Source organism: Emys orbicularis, chromosome 8 (assembly GCF_028017835.1).
Source record: "Emys orbicularis isolate rEmyOrb1 chromosome 8, rEmyOrb1.hap1, whole genome shotgun sequence".
NCBI classification, from domain to species: domain Eukaryota; kingdom Metazoa; phylum Chordata; order Testudines; family Emydidae; genus Emys; species Emys orbicularis.
In genome coordinates, this window is record NC_088690.1 from 34,048,923 (window position 1) to 34,067,445 (window position 18,523).

The following is an 18,523-nucleotide window of genomic DNA, read 5'->3' on the forward strand; positions in this document are numbered from 1 at the left end:
TCTCCTCACTGCTTTGAAGGAGTAAATTGCAACAGGTCTACCACAGTCTATCACACACTCTGGTGCTGCAGAGAGTGTTGGTGGGGATAGGAGGTGTAGAGTCTTGACTCCGCCCCCTGCCCATCCACCATGCATGATTGGGGGAGGGGTAATGTAGCTGCTGTGCAAAGCTGGAAGTGGCAGTATGATGTACCAGTGCAAGGGAGAAAGGGGGTGTATCATGCACTTTTCTGGCTTACACAAACAAACAAAACAGGCCACACACTTGCACCAAGAGAACAGATATTTGATCATTCATATTGCTGCAACATGAACATCTTTTTACTGCATTTCATCCTGCACTCTTCTTTTGATGGAATGTACACGCAGTCTGGTTTTGAATTGCAAATCTAATGAGACTTCAAGCATTATAATCAGAGCAATGAATAAATATCATAATCTCTAACCTATCCTGCGTATTATTTATGCACATGCTTCTCCAGAATAATAGCCGTTTACATCTGTCTAGCTTTATAAACAGCAAAATACATCAACAATGAGTTCATCCAAGGGAATAAACTAAAGTCGGTTATTTTTACAACATTAAGCATCCATCATTGCAAACCAACAGCAACTCGTTATTAACTTTACTGGAGCTATTGTTAAAAGTACTAGTTTGGGACATTGTAAACCAACCTGCTTAGAAAATACAAATGCTCATCAAAGCTGAGAAACAGCTTGTATGTTCTAGCATGTTAAACTCTCCTAAAGTTCTTTCCTACATCCACTGATATTTGTTAGTATTATCAATCATTTTTTGCGAGGACACACTGCACAGATCACATAAACTTCTCTTTTCTGAAGAGAGAAGACCCTTGTACTTCAAAGTTCATTTTGACCAGACCTGTCACAGAAAACAGCTTAGGAATCCTTTATCCCTTTGCCAGAATAGTTTTAAAGTTTAGACTAACATCTGTTTCAACTCTGGATGATCTTTATTTGTTGCTGTTCATATGATTATCATAAAATATTTTCATAAAAAGATTATATTCAGCACAACATAAGATACACGAGTTTAGCACATTTCTGAAGCAAGAAAGTAAACTCTGCATACCATAGGAAAAAAACAGTGAGGGACCAAAACACTCTGTCTAAAATGTATTTGACAATTATGGCTTGATTTTCAGAGATGTTGAGCACCTGTATGTCCCCATTAAAGTCTGTCTACAGTAGGATAACCCCCATTCTATGGCTTTGGGAAAAGGCAGCAACAAGTAGACCTATCCTAAATAGAAAAGTACAATTTGTTTAAAGAATCAATCATTTTATAATGCAGATTTTGAAATCCACCTTAAATTGGGGCCAAACCCATTTCTGGAGAAATTCCAGTGACTGTGATACAACTACACTATAGATTAATTTGACCCAACGCATCTCTAATGTATGTTCACATTGCATATTAAGGTGTAATACAAGGTGCCTTACAAGTTTTAATCTAGTTAGCACCGGTAACAATAGTAGTGATGACATGGTGGCACAGGTTTAGTGTGGACTAACAATCCAAATACATGCCTGCTGGGCCACTGTGTGTTCACTGCAGCATAGACATACCCTAAAATGTAATTAATTAGGCCCTACAAATGTTTATGCATGTTCCTACCTTTACATATGTGAGTTAGTCCCATGGAACAATTCTTGTGCATATAGTTAAGCACATATATGTTTGCAGGATCAGGGCCTTGATCAGCTATGACTGTACACTATAAGTCAATGGACACCAATATACCACTGCACTTACCACTATCAGCAATATGATAAACCCTGAATTACCACAGTTATGCTACACAGTACCGAAGAAATGTGGGTCCTGATTGTCATTTAAACCATTTGAAAATGCCATGTGACGGTGCCTTACTGTAAATGAATATCAGGCCTATGAGCTTTAAAGACCAGAGTGTCATTAAACATTATTCATCAGACAATAGAAAAATGTTGGGATCTTTGGATGGAAATGGTTATCTAAATGCCAGTAATTATATCTACTATTAATGACCGTAAGTTATTACATCATTTCAAATAAAATTTTAATGCAGGGATGTTGTTCTGACATTTACTTATCAGATTCATTTTAAAGACACATCGACTGAGAACTTTCTATGCAGAGGAAGAAAGGATACTTTTGAACACTGAGCTGAAAAATATATTAATGTATGGTAGTTTACAGTAATGCATTTTTCATTCTATTTTCCACTTATGTTTCAACTGATCCCATGTCCAGGGGTGGCAGGTTTGTAGAAATTTTGGTGGTGCCCAGAACCCGCCCCCCCAAACTCTGCCCCCCACCTGCCTAAGGCTCTGTGAGGGAGTTTGGGTGGGGGAAGGGGTCTGGGGTGCAGGCTCTGGGATAGGAGTTTGGGTGCGGGGTGCAGGCTCTGGGCTGGGGCAGCAGGCGGGGGTGCAGGCTCTGGGACTGAGTTTGGGTGTAGGCTCTGGGCTGGGGCAAGGGGTGGAAGTGCAGGAGGGGGTGAGGGGTGCAGGCTCTGGGAGGGAGTTTGGGGGCAGGAGAGGGTGTGTGAGATGGGGGTGGAGGTGCAGGCTCTGGGACGGATTTTGGGTGCAGGCTCCGGGCTGTGTGTGGGGGGGGGAGGGATGAGGGGTGCAGGCTCTGGAGTGGAGTTTGGGGATGGGAGGGGGTGCAGGCTCTGGGAGGGAGTTTGGGGGTGAGAGGGGGTGCAGGGGTGAGGGCTGTGGGGTGTGGCTGGGGATGAGGGGTTTGGGGTGTTGGAGAGGCTCAGGGCTACGGCAGAGATTTGGGGTGCGGGGGTGAGGGATCTGGGGTGGGGCAGGGCTGGGGATGAGTTTGGGGTGCAGGCAGGCTGCCCTGGGGCTGGGGCCAGAGAGGAGGACTCCCCTCAGCCCTCTCCCCACTGGCAACAGTGAGCTCTGGGGGAGGGGCCCCCCTCTCTCCCCAGCAGCACACTCATCCCACACCACTGTCACTGCATGTGCTCCTAGGGCCCCTCTCAGGTTCAGGAAGCCCCCTCGCCTCCCCTCTCGTGGGTGCCGGGGGGGAGGCTGCCATCACATGTGGCCTCCCCTGCTGCTGCCCCTCACTGTAGCCTCACTGGGGGTGGGGGATGGGGCTGCCCCTTGCCCAGTGTGCGGCAGGAGCGGTGACTTGGGGGGGGGGGGGGCTGTGCTGGTGGAGGGTCCCGCCGGAAAAAGGAAGGGACCTCTGAGGCGGAAGGGCAGGGGCAGGACAGTCTGCCCTGGCATTAGTAGATGGGGGGCACTAGGACCCTGCAGCAGCAGTTGATGCCGTGAGCCAGAAGAGCGGAGTCAGCATGGAGCTGCAGGGGAGAGGTAGGGACGCTTGGGGGCCCGAGGACGTGCGTGGGGCTGCAAGTAGGGACTGGGGGACACTCGGGGGCGGTACGGGGGGGGGGCAGCAGGTGGGGCCCGGGGAGAGACCTGGCCCCAAACATTGCTGGAGCTGGGCCCCCAGGCCCTGAATATTGCTGGAGCCCGGGCACCATGGGCCCATATAACTCGCTTACCCTGCCATGTCTAACTGCATAGGTTTCTTCCTCAGAATTCATTTGATTTTCTATTTGTTTGCTAATTGAAACTTGAAAACGCTCTGAACATTCTTTGGCATGACAAATGTCTTCCTGTGGGAATGAAGCTGACAATAAGATCTAAAGATCCTGCCTCTTAGTAGGAACAAACTGAAGGACAGAAGGCAAAACAACTAGCAAATGTAAGGGTATATTATAGAGTGGAGATGTTAGATAGCTAATCAAACATCTTTAAATACACATTAAGCTCTTCGTTCACTTTTTTAAAAATCATGCACAAAAGTTTGCATATGAAATTTTGGTCCCACTACCAGATTTGAAAAAGAAAAGCAGAACTCTGCTTTGTCTGCCAGTGCTGGGATTTTTACTACAAGGACTTAAAGCTAGGTTAAGTGAGCCAACCACATTATTTTTTTTGGACTGGGTTCAACAAACTCTTCCAAAAGAAAGAAAGAAAAGAAAAAAAAAAAGCAACCATCACTTTGGTTCTATAGGGTAAGTAGTTAATGTACACAGGCAGGTGTTGAAACAATCTCTCTGAAAGCAGCCTTACTCCTTAAAGCACCCAGGACACGCAGGTGCACTGAAATTAAAAGTACCTCATTTAATTAAAGATATTTATAGCATTTATCTGAGCGCTACACAGTTCAATTGGTTGGCTAGCAACACACCGTGTCAGGCATGCTATTGTCTTCTCACTCCATCTCCTTATTTACTTGGTGGCTTCATAGTCATAGGGTGGAAAAAGTATTCCCGCACACTCTCTCTTGCTGTTGCTTTTGATATGGTGATTTCTAATGCCCTCAGTACTGCTGTCACCTCTTCTTCTCCTGTTGAATGCACTGAACATTCTCAGGTGATGGAGTGAAGGGGAATTTCTCAAACTTGACACACTAAGTCTGGAAAAACAGTGTGCAGGCCCAAAAGATACTGATGAGGAAGGTTACTAATCACAGAAAAGAAAGTGTTTCTAAGGGCTATTCTGCATTTCAAGTAAATGAGAAGGGCAGCTACATCCTTTTCTCCATGCAATATTCTCATTCTCTTCCCCCCCCCCCCAAATATCCATTCTTGGGGTTTGGAGAGAATTTCTACAGAAAACAAAAACTATTTAGGAAAAGATATTGTCTTACTGCACACTCCTATCCAGCAGCAGCATATTGGTCACAGAGGGGAACTCACACTGCAACAGGGATTTCCTTTCATTGTCCAGAGACAAAAAAAACATGTCCTTGATCCTAAAGAAGATCCTGTATATGTCTCTTAAGAGAGCTATGCAGCCTTATAGAAAATGTGTCCTTGTAATGCTGCCAAGGTCCTTTTGTGCTTGACTTATCTTATGAGTGAGTGCTTATTATGCAAGTAATAGCGCCTCAGGGGCAACATTAACTTGAATAGCCCATTTTAAACAATTTCATAAATATTCCATTGGTGAATGGGAACAGTTTACACATTCAAGATGGTTCCTTCTGCCCCCACAGGTTAGTTATCTTAGTGGGAGATTATCTATATTAATCATATGTAGCTAGCCATGCATGTTACATTAATTTATCTGAATGGGTAACCATATTCTAAACTGACGTCATGTTTAAATTACACAACTGAACGCACATAAAGATCAACAAACTAAATAAGCCAGTTGAAGGCTTCTGACAGAGTCTACTAGAATTTTTCTAGGAATCTGTTTCTATTTAGTAGGAAGAAAAGAAGGAGAGAATTAAGATACAGACATGTAAGTCATTACAGCTGCCTGGTTTCCACTGGAATCGATGACTAACACACCCTGTAGTGATTTATTATTTCTACATTAATCACTAGGCTCAGTTAGTGGGATGCAGGAGCCTTCTCCCCACTCTGCAAACTTCCACGGGCTACAGCATCAGTTTCCTGTGGCATAGTAAACCTAGCCACTGAAGCAAGAGAAGAGGGGGAGGAGCCATGATGATACAAGGGAGGAGGATAACCCTGGATGCCAGCTCCACCCCTTCTAATTTCTCACTGGAAGAAGGTGGTGGGTGAAACTGCCATCTGGGAACACATTTCACTCTCCAATACCAATATGGCTGCTCCTCTTTACCTTCACGTCTTGGCTTAGTGTCAGGCCAAAGGTGCATATATGGAGTGGCGGTCCTAAGAGTCAGGCTTCCTGTCACCTGGCATTAGCTGAGGGGTGGGACTTCCTATAAGAGTGAGCCAGCTTGACCAGTCATAGGAAGGGCAGAGACTTGAGGGGATACAGGGGAAGTAAGGATATGGGCAGGGGCCCTTCACACCAGCCATATGAAAAGGCCTGGCTATAGTATAAGGTAGGAGCTACAGCCTAAGAGGCCTGAAGAAATACCAGGCAGCAGGACCTAGGTTTTGGAAAGAACTGTTGAGCCCAGCAAGAGGCTGAAGTAACTGGAGTGGGAGAAAGCCATGTTTTGATTTAAGTTGACATTTGACGATATTGTTTTAATAAACTGATCCCAAGGAGTGTAACCTGACTCAAAAGCAGCTGGATGCAGAGTCCTGGAAGAAAACTGAGGCAGGATGCTAGATTGGGTAAAACCTTGTTACACTCACGCTGAAGAATTATGTGGCAGCATGGAGAGGCTTTTCCAAAGATTCCTGCCTGGCTCAAATCCAGACAAAGTGATACACAATATAGCTGAAAGGTGTTTGCATATTATAAAGTTCAGAAAAATATCTTGGGATGTCACTGGCACTGTAATATATAGATATGTTTGTCATGTGCTACATAATTGTGCAGCAGTTTGTGTAGCTTAGTCGAATTGCTGCCTCTCCTTTCTCTGATTCCTTTGTGAAACAATTTTAAAATGAAAAATCCAGTTATTTAAAGAAATACTAGTGGAGTTTTAGGCTTAGATCTGATTTATTGTACTGTAAAATTTGATCTGATTTGGATAGTCCATCAGATTCTAAATATATATTTAACCTATCATTTTCCATCACCCCACCCCCATAAATCCTTCATCTATTGCAAATAACTTTAAAAAAGCAACAGCAGGAGTAGCCTGAGCTCCCACCTGATGTGCATGAAAGTAGAAGAAGATCCCACTTTTGTAGCCCCTATAAAAACAATACTTTGTAGTATTCTGAAATTGTCCATGTGACAAAAAGTTCACAGAGCTATCATGCCAGAAAATTAAGTTACTGTATACTGAACACTGTTTTTAATTAACCCAGTGTATTATGCTGAAGTTATTTCAAAATATTTGTGTGGGAGACATTTGCCAAATAGAAAAGGGCAAAAAACTGGAAGGATAGGGAATTATTTTCAGGCTTCTCAGTGGAAAAACAATGAATATTAATTGTAAATGTCCTTTTAAATTATTCTAAGCACAATTTCCCAACACTGAAAATCAGCTACATTTTCTTGCAATCATGGAAGGTCACTATTTATACACATTTATCACTAGTTATGGCATTTCCTATCTTATCTCACTCTTCTTCTAACTGAGTGCTTTGCTTACATCTGCAGCTGTTTAACAAGTGATTGGAAATTTAGCCTCCTGATTTCCCATTAAATACTAGGCACAGGAAAACAAATAGCACTTGTTTTTCAGTGAGTTTTGTCAGTCATCCAAAATGTAGTGCAAACCATACAACTGCCTGTGGTTTGGTGGCAGAGACCCAAAATATTTGAGCCATATTTTTTTGTCAAGTCAAGAGAGTAAACCAACTTTTGGCAGAAATAATGAGTACACAGCTTCCCTCCTCCCCCTTCAGAAATGCATAAGTGACTTAATTACTAATCTTTATACTGGAATTAATTTTTTTTTTCACTGCAGTAAGTTTTTTTCTTTTAAAATCTCAAGCCAACAGACATAATACAGTTTTTCATGGGTTTTTTTCCCCAACTTGTTCTATCCCCCTTCCCCTCCATTTTACTAACTTTACTGATATGAGTAATTCCTTTAAAGTCACTGGGGCTGCTCATGTGAGTAAAGTTACTCATTTGTATAAGTGCTTTCAGGGCCCATATCCCTTACTCACTAGGATGTCTTAAGTGCGTACCCTTCAAAGTAAGAGTTGTAGGATCAGGTTCTTCATAAACAGTTATAAATAATTACACATGATGATTTCTGCCAGAAAGTCACAAAGAACTGAGTATAAATTTTCGATGGCAATTTAATTCTAATTTTTGCACTAAGATGTTTCATTTTCCTAGCAAAGGTGTTCCTAGGCTTTAAAAGCCAGAGGGAGGGCTGCCACTTGTAGTGAAAGCATTCACCAGCTAAACAGTACCTGTAAAGCCCACCTCTTTGGCAGTTCCATAAAAACCATGGTTTTTGGCCAGGACATTTTTGCAACAAATCATTCTAAGCAACAACCACCACCAAAAAAAGTGGGTTTCTGTTGTTGTTGTTTTGTTTTTTTGTTGTTGTTGTAAAAGTAAACTCTTCTCCATAGTGTTTTTGTTTGGTTGGTTTTTTTGCAAGCCTCCCCTCCACCCCGAGCTGTAGCACAGGAAAGATGTTTTCTACAGGCTTTTGGAACGGCTTTTATAAATTTTCAGGCATGAGAATCTGACCAGCAACTGAATCTCAGTGATGTCCAAGACAACGCAGAGTGGGTCCAAAATTTGCATCTAAATTACCATAATCCGTTACGGATACAATATTAATTATTATATTAATAATATACTGATAGCATAATATTTAGCTCTTAAATGCAACTTTTTATCCAAGATCCCAACACATTTTGTCAAGGTGGGTAAATAATATAATCCTCAGTTTACAGATGGGGGAATGAGGCAGAAAGAGATGAAGTGACTTGAGGAAGATTACACAATAAATCACTGGACGAGTGGGAAACTTCTTACTCTCAGTCTGGTGCCCTGTTCACAGTACAACACTATTTTCCTATTTATAACACTACAATTCTATGAAGCATTATCTCACTTCAACTCACACTGTATAAAAGATTATATTAAAGCAAACTGAAGTTAACTATGTAAGAGGCATGGCTGAAGTACATAGCACTCTAAAGAGGGTGCAGTATACATTACTTCAAGTGTAAATCATAGTAGATCTTTTGCCGTTTAGTAGTTTTCTATAGGATTTTAGTAATATTTTGGTCCACTGTTTGGCTTAACACGTAAACAGGAATGTCTTGTAAAGAAATGGCTAAACTGTAAGCCACTCACATTACATTTTGAATAGACACTTTACCCGTCACTTTTCCCTGAATTAAACTATGTGTATAACAAGGCAAAAAAAAGTATTTTAATTTTTTTCCATGTGCACCAAACCATTCAGAAATGCTTTTTATATTTTTCTACCTTAAAGTATCTTGCAGGAAGATTTCTAGATAGATACTTATGCTTCTTAATTACATTTAAATTATACTAGGAAACAATGGATACTTTTCACAGTTCAAATTTCCTCCCAAAACAGAGTCAGGCATGATACAAAATCCCAACTCTAAGCATATTGTTGGAAAGTTCAGATTCTGATACTGGCCCCTATCTGTATAATGGGCTACAATGGATTGAATTCCCCTGAACTCTGGGGAAGTCCTGCTCTGATCTTTGTAGCCTGAACCCATCTCCATTCCAAAGTGGTTCCATCTTAAAACAGCAACTCTGTGCTGTCTTCTGTTGGGTTCCTTGAACAAATTAATTCCAATGAAAAATTGAATACAATGTTCCACAGACAGGACCTGGCAGCACTATACACTGGCCAGAGCACCACAGTGGTAACAAAGAGACAGAGGTCTGGTCCTGGCTGTGCCACTGACTCACAACATAACCTTGGATGAGTCATTTACCCTCACTGTGCCTTACTTTCCCCATCTGTAAGTTAGGACTAGTAGTGCTGATAACCTTTGTACAGTGTGTGCAAAGGACTGTGTTATGTGCTATTACTGTTCTCATCCTCTGCAGTACTGAGGCCATTTAACTAAAGTGTTTGGCTCGGGTGCTAGGTTTGCTGTTCTTTTAGTCACTTAAAATGCCATAAACTAGCCAGCTGAACATCTTTTCATGTCTTCATTTTCCTTACTGGTTGGTGATTAATCTCTAAAGAAACTGCAGATTGTATTAAAACACAGAAAGGCAATAAACTTATAATTGGGGTAAAAACAGTATATCTATTTGTTTTGTGAAATGCCTGAAAGAAAAGCTAGAAAGTCAGCAATTACCCCAGGGAAATGCTTCCATAGAGACAGACACAATAGTTATGACACTGCAGCAGTATGTGTGACTTACATTTCTGCTTTGAACATATAATTTGTGGAAATAAAATACAAGGAATTTATTTAAATTTGAAACCTGCTAGGAAAGAACACATTAGTAATTAAGATTCAAAATAATCTGTTTTCCACCTTAACCACAAGCTCAAGAGAAGTGAACAACAGAGATAAAGCTGAAGTGGTACATGGATAAGCCAAAATATTTTAAAATAAAAAGGACCAGGTAATATATCCTTCATTCTACCCCTAACAGAACCTTGAGCTAGAACTGTGTCAGACTTTGCTGGATGTTGTGGCAAGAAGGAAGGATGCCTTTCACTCCATGGGTTAGAAACATTGTGTATGTCTGTTCCATGGTTCACTTTGAAATAAGAATCATCCAAAGTACTTCCAAACGCTGCAGGCCAGAGAGGAAAGAGTGGAAGCCTCTAGGGTATGTCTTTCACTGCAGATTTAGCCTGGATGATGAGCACCGGGGTTAGCCTAGCCCGGCTGTGAGCAGCCACACTATGAAGCCATACCCAATTACTGTGTCCTCACTGGTGCTGCACTCCCCCATATGAGGTGCTAGAACTTCTGAGGGGCATAGCCTGTAGTTCTGTGTGCTGCTGTAAGCTGAGCTGCTCTGATTCTTTCCCAGTGAATTGTGGGCAAACTTGACTGTCCTTCTCAGCACATAGAGAGAATTGTGGGAAGGTATTGGAGGACTGACAGAATTCCAGTGATTTAGTCTACATCCTCACTGCAAAGTGGTTGGGTTCCCAGCCCAAGTGAAAGCAGAACCCAGGCTCTAACTCACACCCCGAGTCAGGGCAGCTAGACCAGGTTTAAAGCATCACTAAACTGAGATGAGAGGTTTTTGTATGTGGACAGGCAGGGAGTTAGGTATAATATCTGGGTAAGACCCCAGGCTAACTGCAGTGAAGACATGCCTGAACAGTGAAGGGAGAGGAAGAGAATGAAATGCTGGGTTGGGAGGTACTGCAGGTCTCAAACTGCGGCAGGTTATGCTGAGTCAGTGATATGGCACTCTTTGGATGCAGCCATCTTCTCCAGGTTCTCAACTTTTATTATAAAACAAAACAACCCCAAACCTCTATTCCTTGTGGTTAGGGAGAACACCGTGCATGTGGGAAGCAGGCATAAACTGATGCAGTGATTCATAACTGCATCTACAGAGCACCTGCTATTCATCCCAGTGACTAAATTAGCTCAGATGCTTAGTGATGATCCTTTAAATGTCAACACTGGTAACTAATTCGCTGCTGTCCCACATGTGACTATGGAAAGGGAGGGTCATGCTCTGCACAGCCTACTGTTAGTAAAGTCTTTTTTTGGTGCCATGAAGTGGACAGACTTTGAGGACACTGGCCAGGATGGGCTGGGTCGAAATGGAGACACTGGGCTGCTACTTTACATGCTATTTTGAGTGTACATGAAATTAGCCATAAAAATGCACAGGATAGAGCTCAGTCCTGCTCCTATTGAAGCCAATCTGAATTTTGACAAACTTAACTGTAAGCAGGATTAGGTCCTTCAAAGTTTAACACATTAGGGGCTCAAACCCCCCTCTTCTCTTGCACCTTCAACGGGGCTTGAGGAAAATAGCAGCTCTTGCATTCCACTGAACACTAGGGTTACTGGAGTTTAGCATCACAGCTAGCCAGCTGCAGGGGGAGTACACAGTGCATCCTCTTCACCTTGCACTCCTGGTGACATTTTACCTGAGGCACAATGACTCTCTCTGGACAGTGCACCACTGCCAGCTGTGCCTTAAAAGCAAAATGAAGCCCCAGATGGATATCCTGCAGCTATAAATAATAACGTTTACTTCTGAGATTATGATTGAAAATAGTAAAGCTGCAATTCTAATAGAGAAGACTCATCCTTAGACATTATGTCATATGCTAAAAATCTAATCCAAACAACCAGTCTGTTTCTCTACAAATAGCAAACTTGAATGTCCTAGCAAACTGAAAGAACATGATTTATAAACAGTAGGTAGCATTTGGAGCTTGCCATATAAGCAGTGCTCCAACCTTTTGAGAAACACTAATGGCTTCGTTTGGTCCTTCCCAGCAGTGCAACAAAACCTCACGTCAGAAATAAACTTTGCCTTGTACACGCGAGAAGCTCAGCTTATACATATTTGTATTTTGGTGACAGACCACACACTTAGCAGCTACTTGTAAGATGTCCTATTGCTCTGATGTTTTTAGCATTATAGTACATTCAAGACTTCTAATCAGGACTGGTGATATGTCCTAGGCTACACAACTTCTCAAACTAGAAGTACTGCTGGAGTTAATAATCACACAATAGGTAGATTCCACAAAACCAGGTTTTTTTTTTAAATTCACATAACAAGTAACTGGGCACTCTCCCAAACTGCTTTCCCATGCCACCTAATTGCTCCCCAGAGTCCCACACTGAAACTTGATCTTCTGTTAAGTTTTTTAAAGATACGCTTAAAATCCTTCAAAATGAATACCATTCACTCCACATGTGTTACAGAGCGGCAGAGGACTTGGTATACTTACGAAGAAAAATCTTCGGACTCCAGATGCCAATCTTTCTGTTTTCAGCTTCCAGGTCAGGGGCTGAGGAGAGTTCAGTAGGAACACCACAGGCTTATGGTGAACGTGCACTGAGGAAATAGGATTCAAATGTAACGTGACCTGCAGAGCAACAGAAAAAGTTGTGACTATTTCCCTCTAACTGTTCAAAACAAAATGAAATATAAAACTCTGATTGAATAACAGGTCATCTTTACATACATTAAGGTTTCTAGAATTCAGACCTTCTGACCCAAGACTGATGGATTAGCCTACTCCAAAACTGTCAGTCTGTGTTAACATTTGTGTTCTGAAGTTGCAAAGTGCTGCAGAAGTGTTTAAGAAAACCTTGGCAAATGTTGATCAAAAATAGTGTGGGCAGAAGGTCAAACCACTAAATTGAGGGTTAGAGAACACAGAGATAAACCAAAAGAACTGCAACCTGCAAGGGGAGCTCAGATTTCTGATCTCTAAATGAAAGGCTGCAGAGGTTGTCTAGCAAGAGGCCTGAACATGCTGATATTGATGGGACTGAAATCACACCTGGGAAATACAAAAAAACAACCACCACCAAACAAAAACAAAATTACACACAAGAGGAACAAGTTCAGTAACACAAGACGATACCATTACACCAGCCCTGACCTTCCTAGAGAAGGGATTCCAACAGAAATCTAGGCCTACAAAGGAATACATAAGAAGAAAATTAATAGAATTTCCAAAAGGACCATGTGGAAAAAGGTATGGTAAACAAGACTTTACATTACAAAATAATGGGCTTTATAACCAAGCCCCTGTATGTCCCTAGACCTGCAGGGAACAAAGGAACAGAAAAAAATCATCGTCTATGATCAACAGGCTAGGAACACAGTCAGTGCTCTATTCTTTCTAGGGAGAATCTCAATAGCAGTAGTAGATTGCTGCCTCCCTAAAGGTGGTCCCACAAGACAATGAAAGGAAAGTTAGATGACCCACATGGCCATCAACGGGAGGGGAGGTGTTCCACATAAAGATTAATAGGAGTGGAGTGCCCAAGAGACTATTTGTGTGATTCACACTCTGAAGAAGTTTGAGACTAGCTGGTATTCGGAATATCACAAAGAGCAATCAAATCAACTACACTGTTGCAATAAAGGTTCATTTTTTAGAATGGCTCTTAGTACAGTATATCTTACTAAGATTATAGGTAGGGTTCTCCAGCCAATAGACCTTGCTCTACCACTATATCCCACAAGCCTTTGCCACACAGATTACCAGCTTCCTCCTCTTCTCCCCAAGCCAGCAATGCCCACAGGTCACTGATCAATCTGTAGTGCCTTCTGCTGTCTCTAGAGCAACAGGATGTGCTGCAGAGACAGAGAAAGGTAGCTGGCTGGGGGAGCACAATATATTCATCTTGCTTGGAGAGTGAAGATCTCCACCCAATGACTGAGGAGATGAAATCCTCCCTAGACCTTTGATCACACTCAAATTCAAAGGGCAAGATGAGAGATGCAAGCGTGGCCAGCAACTCTGTCTGCAGGAGACAAAGAAAAGGATGAACCTCGCTGTAGACATTGAGTGGAGAGGATGAGAGCAGCCAAAAGGGAACACCCAGGGAAGAGACCTGGGGAGAATGTGTTATTTAGGGTTAAACCAAACATAACATAAGAACGTAAGAACGGCCATACTGGGTCAGACCAAAGGTCCATCTAGCCCAGTATCCTGTCTTCCAAAAGTGGCCAATGCCAGGTGCCCCAGAGGGAATGAACAGAACAGAACAGGTAATCACCAAGTGATCCATTCCCTGCCGAGGGGTTTGGAGTGCGGGAGGGGGCATGGGCTCTGGCTGGGGGTGTGGGCTCTGGGGTAGGGCTGGGGATGAGGGGTGCAGGAGGGGGCTCTGGCCTGGGACTGAGGGGTTTGGAGTCAGGAGGGAGCTGGGGCAGGGGGTTGTAGTGTGGGATGCGGGCTCCGGGCTCCAGGAGGGAGTTTGAGTGCGGGAGGGGGCTCAGGACTGGGACAGGGGGTTGGAGTATGGGAGAGGGTGTGGACTCTGGGAGGGAGTTTGGGTATGGGAGAGGGCTCAGGGTTGGGGCAGCGGATTGGGGTACGGGCAGAGGTTCGGGGTGCAGGCTCCAGGCGACGCTTACCTGAGGCGGCTCCTGGAAGTGGCTGGCAGGTCCCTCTGGCTCCGAGGCAGAGGGGCCAGGGGGCTCTGTGCTGCCTGATCCCACAAGCGCTGCCGCCACGGTTCCCGGCCAATGAGAGATGCAGAGTCAGCGCTCGGAGCGGGGGCAGCATGCGGTGACCCCGTGGCCGCCCCTGAGCCTCGGAACCAAACATGCTGGCCGCTTCCGGGAGCCACACAGAGCCAGGACAAGCCGGGAGCCTGCCTTAGCCTCACTGCACCACCAACCGGACTTTTAGTGGCCCAGTCAGCGGTGCTGACCAGAGCCGCCAGGGTCCCTTTTTGACTGGGCATTCTGGTCGAAACCCGGATGCCTGGCAACCCTATTCTTGGTGCCGTTTCCACCCATCAATAACAGCTGATTCTTTCTGGACCCTGTTGACTCTAATATACCCCTTTCCTACCCAGTAGGGTAGTAAATCTTAATTATAAGTCCTCCGTGACTTTTTAAAAATTTAAGAGAACACCTCAAAAAAACCTCTATATAGAAAAATTAAGAATCAGATACTTGATGCACAAGATTAGAAAATATTATTTATTAGCCTTGTCCTTTTTTTTTTTTTAAAGACGTACTCCCTGTTGATTTTAATAGGGAGTTCTGATTAGAAATTCATAACACAGTATATACCCTGTTAGTAACAGACCCAGCAAATTCCATCTCTGCAGCACCTGGTAAGGGTCCACTGGAAAATAAGAAAATGAAGCTACATCATTATCTATATTTAAACTGATCTCAAACAACCGTGTTCAAAACTAACAACTAGAGTCCACATAATGAAGTACAAAGTTTGACTCCATCTTAGACTTTCTGAAGATTTTTGCTTGTCAGCAAAGTTGTGAGAGACCAAAAAAAAAAAAACAACGAACCACATTGCTGAGGCCGGACAGTCAGAGGAATTACCCTGACTGGATGTGCCATAAGAATTCTTGGTTATTATTCCAGTAGGTTTTGGTTGTTATTTCACTCTTTGGTTTTTTAAATCATCATTGCTGCATCTGGCTTTTCCCCTACAGGCTTCAGCACATGGAGCCACCTGCCGTACAGACACAACACTGCCTTCTTTGCAACTATTGTGTGGCTCCTGGCTGGGATGACAAGACAGGGAGGAGCTACACTATATGTCACAGTCTTCCCACATTCCAGAAAGAAAAGTGCATGCTGGTCCTTGGGAAAAGTCACAGAAAGTTAAAACTGAAAAGGAATTTTTCACAAGTAAAATCTAACTTTTTCTGAAAATTCTCTCACACACACAAAACCAACACAATTTTGCATTGTTATCCTCTCCAAACAAAAAACAAATACACAAAACTTATCTGAAACTCGGTCTGGAAGCCTCTTAGACCCAGACTCCATGGAAATAAAGTGCAAAAAAATGTACACTTTTCTAGCAGACTCTGATGATGTTCCACCAGAGTGGATGGAATTCTCAAGCCATCGGGACCCACACTCTCAGTGTCATTACTCCTCAGGTCCCACCTAAGTCAGTGAGTCTCCATTAGGCCCTTATCCCCCCCCACCTCCATTCCTGTCATTTGCTATTTTTTGCTAATGGGTCTGTCAGGTTTTAAAACCCGAATAAATAATCTAAGTACCAGCACAATGAGATTTCTACAATATATTTAATTTAGCTCTTGATCCACAGTCAGGTGTAGTTTCCTCCTATTTTTCTTTTGGGGCACACTGAGCAAATAACTTTTCCACTTGCCTCTCTTCTGTAACACTGTTGACATCATCACCATCTTCCCCATCCCTCTGGCCTGCAGTGTGGCAGCCATTTTTGATCATGTCACTCCCCTCTTTAAATCCTTCCACTGGCTCCCAAAGTGCTACTGCATCAAGTGTAAGCTATGTCAGCACATTTAAATCTCTGTGTAAAACTCTGCCTCTCTCTGCTTATCTGGCCTTGTCAAGCTTCTTGCCACTTTGGTTCTGCCAACTGTTCCCAACCTCTTCTGCTTGTCCATCAGCTTCTTGCACGACTGCCTCCTTGACAACGTTCCTTATGTATGGTACCACCTCCCTGAGCTCATTTGCGTACATCTAAGTCCCTCTTCATAAACCACTTCTGCCATGCTGCTAACAATGAATCTAGCAGACATGTATAAAAAGAACCCTATTTGTTGTTCCTCTTCCCCTAAACTCTGAGTGCCTATCTGTTCTTTGACTGTGAGCTCAAGGCAGGGACTTCCCCCTCTTCAAAGTCTGGTCAGTGTCTAGCATACTGCAAGTACCACATAAACAAATTAATAAAAGGGTATTTGACTATTTCAAACCATTAAGCCAGAATGTATTTAAGGAAAATGTTTGTAGAAGAGATAAGTTACATAGAAAGTTTTTCCTTCTTGTTCTCTTTTTGTATTTTGTCAGACTGAATGCTTATTATTATTAAATATTTATATTATGTAGTGCCAAGAGGCCCCAATAAGAATCGCAGCCCCACCATGTTAGGCTCTGTACAAACAGCTATGAAGACAGTATCAAAACCTGGCTCCATTGAAGTTCACAGTGAAAGACCCAGGGGGCCAGAATTTCACCCATGATTTACCTGAAAGCATTAGGGAAGTTACTCTATTTTATATGATGCCTTATGAAGTGATACTCCCCCATCTATCCTTCTAAATTTAATTTAAACTATTTATATGTGTTACATTTTTGTTGCATTCAGCATCATAATATCTTAGCCAACAGCTATTAAACAGGCATCCTCCATTTTAGATGGCACTTTTAATTCTGCCTGAGCACTTGAGTCAGACAATATCAACATAAAATAAAAAGTGAATCATTAAATGAGGCAAAGAGCTATTAGGTCATCTAGTTCATCTACCAGTCAGCTACAACGTAGTTTCTATTGCTTTCTCCAGCCTCCTTTTAAAATGTCCTAAATGATGGAGCTTTCACCAATTCCCTTGGAATATTAATAGTAAATAAGCACATATGTCCCAGTATCCTCCCTTGATGAAGGTTTCACTTGATTATTGATGTATCACAGTCAACATTTTCATAAACATTAATCTAACATTTCTGGGCATGCTTTTAAACAGTCCTTTCGGTTAAGCTTAAGTCCCAGAAGCTTTGAATGTCAAAATAGTACTGTTCTTCCAGAATGTGTCTGCCTATCTCTTAGCCTCCTTTGGGTCACACTCACTCACTCCCCCAAGTAATAAATTTCTAGGCACGAAAAGAATATTTTAGCTCATTCATGGACAAAATTTAACTTTAGGGCTATGCCAAAACACATATACTCAAAAATGATGGCAAATTCATTAAAAAAAAAAAATCATTCTTGCTTTGGAAATTGTTCCAACAACAAAATATATAGTTGCAGATGGGAAATGATACATACAAATGTCTAGTTGTCAGGTCAGTTAGAATAATCATTTAATATATGCTGTAAAAAGCTTTAAAACTATTAAATAGGAGTTCAAAAAGATAGATGTGTCCCCTATAAAACATGTTATCAAACTAAAGCAAGTATTACCTAGCAAACAATATTTGTGTGGGTGTTTATGCATGTAACGACTGTCTATGCAGTTTGTAAAAAGCTCTTTTAAGGCCTCTATTAAACATACACAATATCTACAAGGTTAAGACAGCTGCAAAGGTTTCTGTTTCCCTGGAGATGATAGTTTCATGGAAGGCTGAATATCACCACAGCAACCAAACTACAAAAACAGTCCATGGGCTCCTGCCCCATTACTCTGGTAAAGCAATTTGTACTACGTGAAAGACTAGGGCACAAATGTGGAAAAATGATCAAAGTAAACACCGCTGTTAAAGTACCATTTTGTTTTGCTGACTTCAATGCATCAAGTCACAGATTCAGTTTTGTTATGAAAGATGAAAGTCAAGTGCCAGGGATTTGTAAAGTTGAATTAACTACTCTAGTGTGAAGGTCTTGCAATAAATTCATAGCACATTTTCCAAAACAACCATTACAAATCTGTGCTAATAGACTAGGGCAAAAATATGCTATTATATCAAGTTACACTGCCCATACTAAGACAGCTGTTCAGTAAAGCAGAAGAGAAAAAAGATTAAACCC

The 18,523-nt window shown here is 42.4% G+C and overlaps 1 protein-coding gene across 1 annotated transcript in view; it reads right to left on the bottom strand.

The window, feature by feature from the left end:
- TGFBR3 (transforming growth factor beta receptor 3) overlaps positions 1-18,523 on the bottom strand; it is a 146,331-nt gene that overhangs the window by 48,966 nt on the left and 78,842 nt on the right. The window contains exon 3 of the mRNA XM_065409551.1: positions 12,296-12,433. Coding sequence (XP_065265623.1) covers positions 12,296-12,433 — 138 coding nt within the window. The remainder of the gene's footprint in view (positions 1-12,295; positions 12,434-18,523) is intronic.